At 43.3% G+C, this 10,488-nt stretch overlaps 1 protein-coding gene across 1 annotated transcript in view; it reads right to left on the minus strand.

Annotated features, from left to right (window-relative positions):
- LOC144138685 (protein 5NUC-like) overlaps positions 1–5,566 on the minus strand; it is a 32,798-nt gene extending 27,232 nt beyond the window's left edge. The window contains exon 1 of the mRNA XM_077671087.1: positions 5,267–5,566. Coding sequence (XP_077527213.1) covers positions 5,267–5,494 — 228 coding nt within the window. The 5' untranslated portion in view covers positions 5,495–5,566. The remainder of the gene's footprint in view (positions 1–5,266) is intronic.
- Between the last annotated feature and the right edge of the window lie 4,922 nt (positions 5,567–10,488).

A 10,488-nucleotide genomic window follows, 5' to 3' on the forward strand; every position in this document is an offset into this window, starting at 1 on the left:
GTGCATTCGCACTTAAAATAACATGGTAGTGCTCTCACTTTTTTGCAGTTACTTTTTAAGTCCGGACACAATTTCGTTGGATTATCTGTTCGCCAAGATGCTTTCCTTGGCACGCTTTTGTTCGTATTTTAACTATAGGAAATCGTTTGTGGCATTACATCGTCGTACAGGCTTTTCACAAAACCCACGATAATACCCCTGCGCAACTCAGGCAGAAGCCAACAGGCTGCTTGGCAATGGGTGTACGGCAAGGAGGTTCATGTGCAATACATGCTACAGTTAATACTTAAAGAATGACTCGGCAAATATCATACTGATATGCCAAATTTGGCACCGTGTTGTTTGTCCCTCGAATAAATAAACGCGCATAAGTGAACCATTAGAGCTCAAAAAGAAATTTGAATGAGGATCAGCAGTATCAAATTTTATGAAATAAACTAAAATTCGAGGTTAGGTAGCTTGTTCTGGATACGGTATGTATATTATCGGGTATGCCACGTGTATCTCTGAGCCACTGGGGTATCTCTGGGGTATCTCTTGACCACTTGAATTTTAGGACATCTTGCTCGTCTGTTAGTCCCGGTATTAACCACTAAGAATTATCCGTGAACTCGGAGGGCGTTTATCTAAATAATGCGCTCTGCTAATAATAAAGAATCCAAAAGATACGTTCACAAGCGTGGCAGGGAGCCAGCTTCTTATTATAAGTAATTAGGTACTGTAAATGTAGATCAACGTTATTACTTGTCACGATTTGTAAATGTTGACCCTAACGTAGAGAAATTATTCAGGCGCAAAATTACTATCGCTTAGGGTATATTCAGAAAGCCCAACGAAATAATAAACAGTAGAATTTCTGTCTTTCGAAACACGTTGCTGCCCTCCATGCCTTGAAAGTGCGTGGCCGCGTTCGGCAATTTTATCTTGTGCCTGCAGCTGAGTCCACATTTGCTGCTGTCGTATGTCGAGTGCGGCCATCTTGTTTGATAGAAAATGGTGTAACGCTTTCCTCCCTGACCAAGATGGTTCTTGTTTGACGGACTTTATCTTTTCTTTAACTGCATCTTTTATGGGAAATAAATCACGCTTAGGTAATTCCAGCACAGGAAACACGACGACATTGGATTCGCCTACGTTGAGCTGTGCAGACCATTTGGTAGACTGCTCCTTCGACGTCTATGCTTTTCTTCTAATTTTAAGGCAGAGCACAAGTTTTCTGCAAAAAGCTTAATTACTGGAAGAACCTTGCGCAGTTCTTGTCTACGTGACATCGCGTGAAAGTGAGAGGAACATGCACCCTGAGCAATACTAAGCAAGTCTACGCCACGACACTGGCCGACTGCAGGTCTTCCGAAATTCGGTCCCCTTCAATGCAGTTGTATGTAAGTAGCGACTGCGATTATGCCACTGCTGCAGGTGCTAAACGTGTAGTGCAGCAGCAGCCATGTGAACCACCTTTGTTCAAGGGTTTCCCTTTTGAAGACCATAGAAAAATGGCTGAGAAAACTAGCGCATGTGAGTAACTTCATCGAGTAAGACGACGACACGCTTATGACAAATGTTTTTTAACCTCCAGGGCCCAGGTGGAGCCTGGTACAAAAACCACGAGAGTTGGCTAACGTCTTAGACCAAGTTGAAAGCAGACTATATGAAAACGTTGGGCACTGTGGTGCTTAAGAAACTAGCTGAGTGCTTCCTGCGGATGTGGAACCAACACCCGGAGAAAGTGTTGTCTGAAAGCGATTTCCAAGACCTTTAAAACAGTGCAAAACATAGCACACGCAGATACATATATGGACGCTTGCCGCGATTACCCACCAATTTTTTTGTAAAGGATTTGAAGCAATTCTTATTAAAAACCAGCTAAAAATTCTGGAGATGTTTTTGCAGTCAACAAAAATATTAATTTTTCAAAGTAATCAATTTATAAGCACCTAAAAATTTTATCTTTTTAAACTGTGGCAACTATGGTGTGCTGATGCACTTTTCACTGGCGTTACGTAGGTACTAGGCTTCTATAACGTCTGTTTCAATCCTATCCGAGGATCGCTTAGGAACGCTTGTTTTTTATAGTTCTGGCGTGCACCCGCATCTTTTCCCATGGTCACCCATGTAACCTGCTAAATTCCTGCGTACAGCAAATTGTCCGTCACATGTTCGGTGATTGAAACAGCGGCTTTGTTGACCAATATAGGCAAGCCCGCAACTCAGCGAAATCTCGCAAAGAACGTTACGTGCGCATTTGGTTATATACGGGACGTGTTTTTTGGTGCACGCAGCAGTGACGTGTATGTTTGAAATGTAGCATATTTGGTAACTTGCGCAGCGGGAAATATATCGTTCACCTCATGAACCCTCGGAACTTTCTTGACATTGTGCGAGATGCAATGGACGCATTGTCCAACGAGAGCTTTGCTACGTGTCAACTAAGTTTGCCCTGGTTGTTTTTTTTTGTTTTTACATTTTGCACCAATAATTCACGAGCCTCTGTAACACAGACCGAAGGATATCGAGCATTGTTTGTTGCGTCGTCCGGTTTTTCAAGCTAGCGTCTATTCAAGTTGACACGAATTGACGAGTGCAGCTTCAAGACACATTGCAGCAACTCCTTTTTTACTAACATACAATAGGCACTACCAAAAAAGAAATCTTTCTGTTCTAGGTTTGAACATGTAGCACACTTGCCTGGCCATAAATACATTTAAATATCTGGCGATAAAACTACCATTTTTCGTGGTGTTGCTATTATGAATATTGCTTCCTAGAAGCGAGCAGTGATGTCACTACTTATTTCATCTATAGGTGTGTGCCGGTCGCTTTTATCAGACGTATTGGAAACACCAGATTGTCCTGGACATATATCTGTTTGCTTTCGATACGTGAGGGTTCTGGACTCAACGGCTACGAGCCTGCCTAAAAATAAAATGCGCCACCCCGACGTCTAACGATGACGATGGCTGAGCGCGAACGTTTCTCTTGAAGGATTCTTTGTTTGGCCATTCCCACACAGCGAGTATGTGGTACTGGAGGTACGCACAACTTTTCTAGAATATTCACAGCAACTTACGGGTGTGCTCTTTGTATGATTTAACATTTAGGTTTGGGGTGTACGGCACGAATCGGTACCTGCTGCTTGGTATTCAGTCACCAATTTTTTTTCAGTATGCACCGGTTTGAGGTTTTAAACGCTAAGATGTGACGTCGGGCCTAACGTCCTAAACCTCAAAATTGGGAACTTAGGCGTAACGTCTTACGGTTCCCAGCCCCTAGTCATGCAGAGCAACGCCGTTGTTCTCGTGACGGGTTCACTTGTTGTCTCAGTTTTCCAAACCATTCTATCATGTAGAAACAGAGCAATTGGATAGGCGCCTGCTTCATAACGCGAGGGACCCAGATTCGATTCCTACAACAAAAAGCGTTTCTTTTTCTTTCAGTTCACCGACGATAATTCATCCTAATCGTTAGAGAAAGTTGGCTTTCCTGCATGAACTATTAGCGTACAATAGCATCAGTGAGGACATTAGAGCTTCGCTTTAAACAAGACTCAAAGGTGGAACAGCGGAACACTCTAGGGTTATTGCTTTCGTTTTTGCGTGAAGCACACAGTCAATGCAAAATGCAGTGCACTTCCAATGCAATTCTCAGCGCTCTGAAAACTGTTCCCTACTAACACCAACCACATTTTGAATTTCCACTGCTCCCTAAATATAAATCCTTTCGTGAGCAGCGATAAACACCCCATCGTGAGGGGCAGAGTAGAAAAGGTCTTCCACGTCCATGAATATGCGGTGGTTGCGCACTGCAGGTCTTCGTTTTCGAGGTCCCGCAATACGTCTGCTTAACTCCGGACTAAGAAGGGATCATCAGCCGCTAAGGTACTCAGATACCACTCAGGTATCATGTAGCTGACCATTGACGACACTGCCTATGTACACCTCGTTTTAACAGGACACCTGTATAACACAGTTTGTCGCACTGAGCGTGTCGTGAAATGGTAAGACTTGGCAATTATGGACAAGATAACTGGGTCCGCACCGCATTCGTGGCCTTGGGAGGCTATGAGAAGCATCGCGATACGGAACGCCTCATCTTTAATAGACAGGGAAAGCGTCTGAAGTTTTCTGTGGTGATATCGTACTTCGAATAATGTATGAAATATTAGCCTAGTAGAGGTCCGCTGTGAATTATCTATTTTTTTTTTGGGGGGGGGGGGGTATCAGACTTGCTAGCGTTTTTCAGCATCTTGCACGGCTGCATCGGATGTGGACAGGTGATTAAAGCGAAAATCATCTCATTCGCTGGTAATCGTACCAGAGGGGGGCGACACCATCTTTCACAGCACCTGCCAATCTATTCCATTCGCCGTTAGGATGACCTAACGCCGCTGCCAGCGCCTACTACGTTATGACCCTTTTCGGCAGCGCCGTTCCTGAAGGGGATTGAAGAGGGGTAAGACAATAGGATAGAGAGATGGCGTGGTAGAGGAGAAGGAGGATCTAGAGAGACGTGTAGCGAGAATAGAAGCAAATGTTTGATGGGAGCATTGAGAGGGGCAGGAAAGCAAATTTGTGCTGAGAATACGAAAAAGAAATGCGGGGCAGTTCGAATGGGAAAAGTGCGGATGGGAAGAGTAGAAGCGGGGGAAGTTAAATGGGATGAAGCTGAGCGGGAGAGAAGTTCCGGAAGAGCAGAGAGAGGGAAGATGTGGACAAGGCAGATGGAGGCTTTACATGAAAAAAAAGTCAGAACGTTGTCGTTTCTCTAGGTCGTTTCCTATTTGGGAAGCAGGTACGCGGCCAATTTTACTAGATTTTCTGAGGTGATGTGCTTTTTTTTGGGAGGTAAGGTTACCTTGAAATTGTTGTGCGGTAACATTTGAGTTATAAAGAAAAAACCTCGGGAAACTTTCCTCAACTATACGTGAAACGCTTTAGTGTGGACAATGAGAGGTGCATGAGTTATACAAGACTGTGTAATCATTAAACACTTTTATGTACCTGATGACATTGTTTAGGGGTTTCAAATGTCCGACACATAAAATTTCAAATGTCCGACAAGCGCGACCATCATGCGTTCTATGATGTCGTTTCACAAACATTTCATCTGTCTATCCATTTCATCTGTTCACCTCATCCATGCCATCGGTTATTAAACAAATCGTCCAGCAACAAGTACCTTTAAGCACCTCTAAGTATGCCGAGTACAACACTCCGGCCAATAATTAAGACAGCGTTCTAGTTCAACAAAAAATCAACTTTGCACTGACCTTGTGAGCTATCCTAGCGACACCCCCGTAACACCCACTTCGGTCGCGCCGGCTGTCGCCACATTCAACGCCTCGCTTGTCACTCTCAAAGATTCGAGAGTGAATGTCATTGGTGTGCAGAATGGTCAAGTGGAGGTTGGAACCCCCATAGAGGGTTTTCGGATAGGCACTGGCGTAGTCCGCATGCACTACGAAGCATAATGCAGCGAGAACCGCCGGGCCCCACATAATTCCTGCTCGCTGAAAGGAAGTGTGCGAAAACCACCGAGCTTTTCTACCCCCTCCACCCGGGGGTGTTGTAATTTTTTGTTTAAACTTTGGATAAGAAGATGTGGATTCCAACAATAACCCTCACAAAAAACCGAACTCGTGCGTTCATGTGAAAGCTGTGCTTCAAGCGGCTATTCATCATGTCACTGCTTGACAAGAATTGTCCTTTCAAATTCACTACCCTTTTCCGTTTCTCTCGCTCTTCTTGAGCAATATATTCGCCATGGTCCTTTCGGCTAAAATTAACGTATTCGGCCAGTTTTTGTCCACTTTCTAAGCAGAGAAAAAACTACGGGGGCATCTGTGCTTTCTCTTATGATGCAAGAATGCAGGCACATCGTTTTTCACTGAGTTCTGGCAATAAGTATATGGCGTCTGAGTTTATTGCTGGGTATTCTCTTTTGGCGCATCACCTTTGTTGACGCTGCAACTCAAAAGTAACGCCATGTAACGTGGATTTTCAGCTTAACGGCGTGCCAAACAACGTCAAATATAACTCTCGTGGTGATGCATATAGCTGGTGACGACGTAGAAAAATAAACGGTGGGGTTAGGCCTACTGGACAATTGTGTCTAACATCAAATGAGCGAATGGTTGACAGCCTTTTACAGTGAACTTCATTTTATTGTTGTGAAGCTACATGGCGTTCGCTCATTCTCTGGTTTGTCCTCTCCTAGGGTATTCGTCCCAGAGAACCCCTAGACGGGTCCGCTACTTCGTGGACATAATATTTATTGCTCGGCCAATACATTTCAGAGGGGGTTAAGCAGACACGTTGAAATACCACGGGCCCCTCTCCCTCTCACTCGGCAGAAGTCCAGCTGGTTACATTTCAGTGTTTCTAGTAAACTTTTGTTATATTCACAAACATGACGCATCGCACACAATAGGGACGTCACGCTGGGCATAGCCATGTTTGCAGCAGCCGATGTACATCCCGTTCGCATCGGGCTAATCAAGCCTCAAAGCCAGGAAGGTTACGCCGACGCATACGCACGTCTGCAAACAATTGAGATTTGGATCAGACACGCGCAAGTGAGTTCAAGTTTCCCTTGCGCGACGCGCATGCAATAATATTTGGGTTAATTGTAAGCGAAAATCTTTACTTCCAGTTAATAACTGTTGCAGCGAACTTGCGTACCGTGCTAAGTTGACGTGCCCCATTTGAGAAGAAGAGCAAGTTTTTATTTTTTCATTATTTGCTTCTCGTACATGTGGTTTCGGCGGGGCTTCTCCAGCGCTTGTAACGCTGACGCAGTAGTGTCGTTAGTACAAATGTAATTTCAGCAAGAATATAGTTCACTCATTGGTAACTATGACCAGGCAAGCTAACACAAAAGTCAGTCATCGATTTTCTCCTTACTTGGTGACCATTATTGAAGGAGTTAGATGGGAAGATGAGATCAAGAAGTTTGCGGGGATAAATTAGACGCAGTTAGCACAGGACCGGGATAAATGGAGATTAATGGGAGAGGCCATTGCCCTGCAGAGGGCGTAGATACGCTGGTGATGAGTATGATGATGATGATGATGGCTCTAACAAGGTGTAATAACGATCAACTTAACCGGTTTGCAATAGTGATTGTTTCCATTGTGTCTACTCTCTGCAGGTTCACGTTCACTCCGGCCATCTGGACTTCCAGAGATTCTGGCAGTTTGATTCTTAATAAAACCAGTTCATTGAAGGTATCTAGGTTTGTGCCAAGCGCACGTACATTAGCTTCTTTCATTTCATGCAAGAAGGGGGCCAGGCGTTTGGTTCCATAATCGAAAACATTATTTCGAACGACTGAAAGAGTGTTCTGTAACTACCGATTTAATTCGCTTCTAAAAGAAGAATCTTCCATACAATCCGTTACCCGAAATAACGACTATTTGGTTTGATCAGTTTTGTAAGAAAGAAAGGGGAGCAAATTATCTCTCGGGGTTTTTTATGCAATACTTACTGTTAGTAACACGAAAGCTGTAAGTGCTCTGTTCTGCGAAAAACCGTCATTTTTGCCGTTCTCCCGTCTCCAGTCAAGAATATAGCCGCCGCTGTAAGGGGCAAATGAAAAAGCACATGGGTGATCCGATGGAATTTGAGCCACGTCTTCACAAGAGCAGCCAAACGCACTACCGATGAGCCAACTTCTTTTTTCTTCATTACTTGTGATCGTAAGAATTTGATGCTCTTACCAAGAGCACTCTATAAGCAGTCTTAAAACATTCGCAGTTTAAGAAGGGAACAAGTCCAAATTTAGAAAGAAAAGTCCGGAAGCGACTCACACGCAGCAAGAAGGTAGATCAATTGTGGAGCCTTACTTTAAGAAGCCTATACGCTTCTTACTAACGCACAATTCTCCAGAAAGAGCGATATTATTGGACGAAGCGGTTCCGCATGACGATCGATCATGCGGAAATTCCACAAACTGGACAGCCCTATATGTAGGAAGAGATCATCTTCACCAGCACTGTCTCTGTTTACCGGGAGAAATCAAATAACATACTGGGCGATCGTATATAACCTTCTTCAGTGTCCATTGTAGAATGTCGCAAAAGAACACTGGTTCTCTACACAGGACGTATGGCTGACAATTCATAGGTACAGGGAACAAGATTTCCACTAATAGAATGGTTATCCGCTTACTAGAAAGATCAAATAAGTATTCCCATGAAAAACGTACTTTCAAACAATTGAATGTCTTCAATACGTCTTTAGGAAATCCCCAGGCAGCCCTACCCGCCGTTGCCCCTACATGAGAAAATACGTACGAAAGATCTACCGCCAAAATATGTTTAAGCACTGTTCGTAGCAACGAGCGGATCATATTTTTAAAGAAAAGATAGAGAGAAACCGGTGTGTGTACAAAATAGGGAAAAGGCCAAGACCTCCAGGTATTGAAGGAAGGAAGAGATTATCTCTGTGAATAGGCCCAAAGTAAAAGGTAGCGAGTACAGGTAATAAAGGGAAAGGTAGCGATTACTCTACACAGGGCGTGCACTTCATTATCAGCACAGTGGAGGGCTTGCTAGATGTATGCAAGCTTTGCAAAAAGAAAAATCGTGCACTATTGAAGACGGCCAAATATGAATAATTCTTTTGCAATCCATAATTGCATCTAACGCTAAACTGTCGAAAGCGCTGACTCATTAGGGAGGTCAACTTTTACGTATGTGGCTATGACAGACTGTGAGGTAATGGAGTTCTTCACTAGCTTCCTTATTCCTCCAACCAACCTGGGTCGTGTACCCAACAAAGCCAAGACAAAATAGCTTTGTTCTTTACCTTATTTAAGGCAGCGCTCGACACCCCACAAAACAGCCTAGTTAACCTGAGTGCTCCGCAAACCCTTTTTTGATGTTGAAAAAGACCTTGATAATACACTGTGCCAGTGAGGGATTTGTAACGTTCATATTCCGAATTATATTGGGTAGTGGTATAAGCCGAATAATAAAGGAAACACTGGGCCATACCTCGGCAAAGTTGGCGCGGCTCACTCAAACTCACTCACAATTTCTTTTTTTTTGGATCGCCACTCACTCAAACTCAGACTCAATGCTGAGCAGCACATCTGCGCTCACTAAAACTCAAACTCACATTGAGCGCAAAACTCAAAACTCACTCGGACTCAAAACTCAAAATGTACTCAAACTCAAAATGTACTCAAACTCAAAATGGACTCAAAACTCAAATCGTACTCAAACTCAAAATGTACTCAAACTCAAAATGGACTCAAACTCAAAATGGACTCAAAACTCAAAATGTACTCGGAACTCAAAATGTACTCAAACTCAAAATGTACTCAAACTCAAAATGGACTCAAAGCTCGAAATGTATTCAAATTCAGAATGGACTCAAAACTCAAAATGGACTCAAACTCAAAATGGACTTAAAATTATAAATGTGCTCAAAACTGAAAATGTACTCAAACTCAAAATGTACTCAGACCTCAAAATGTACTAAAGCTCAAAATGGGCTCAAAACTCAAAATGTACTCAGAACTCAAAATGTACTCAATTTACTCAAAACTCAAAATCTACTCAAACTTCAAATGTACTAAAACTCAAAATGGACTTAAAATCAAAATGTACTCAAAGCTCAAAATGAACTCAGAACTCAAAATCGGCTGAGATCTCAAAATGAATTCACAACTCAAATGGCCTCACAACTCTCTCGTGCTAGGAATTTACTCGGGCTCAGATGGACTCTGATTTCATAAGCATTCAGTGTTTTCAGATTCACGCGTGGTAAAAATGTTACGGGTGCTAATTCGGGAGCTCAAACTCTTGCATTCGGCACGACATGACACCGTAGCTCCTGTGAAGTCGGAAACAATTTTTGTTGAAGTTTTAATACAGCTATACTTGGTGCCCTTGATCACTAGCGCTGGTTGCAAGCAATTGTACGTATATATTGGATGCCAAACACTTGATGTAGGCTCCGTGTTCGTGTTCATGACAGAGGCGGGTCCAGACTTGATGGTATGCTAGGTCTCTGGGTCGAAACAAGCAAAATTGGGCGAGGGGACGTGCACTCACTGCTCCGTTCATTTATGTCGAAGCTGTTTAGGGTTACGGTTCCGTGCATTCTTGCTCTGCATTCTGAAAAAACGCCTTGTGTCAAAGCGAACTGTCCCCGCGAATCCTTGAAGGGCGAGGTGTTCATGCCTTTGCTTTTTTAATGCGTAGCATTCTTTTTCTAGTACCACCCTCCGCCTCCCCCCGGCAGGATCCTGTAACGCCCTGCATTTACACAAAAATGCCGATATCATGGAAGTTCAACCAGTGATCATTATAAAAGCGTAAATGTAGAGAATGGATCCAACTAAATGTTAAAAAACTAAAAATAATAATTCGAAGAAAAATACCGAAAATGGCGAACAGTGTAACACGGGGGTCATGGATAGTCTCAGATTGGGTTAAAATTCAGATAGATGTGGCGCTAAAAAATGTGGGGTATAAAATTGAGG

Source organism: Haemaphysalis longicornis, unplaced genomic scaffold, assembly GCF_048455015.1.
Source record: "Haemaphysalis longicornis isolate Haplotype H1 unplaced genomic scaffold, Haemaphysalis longicornis Haplotype H1 scaffold_5, whole genome shotgun sequence".
NCBI classification, from domain to species: domain Eukaryota; kingdom Metazoa; phylum Arthropoda; class Arachnida; order Ixodida; family Ixodidae; genus Haemaphysalis; species Haemaphysalis longicornis.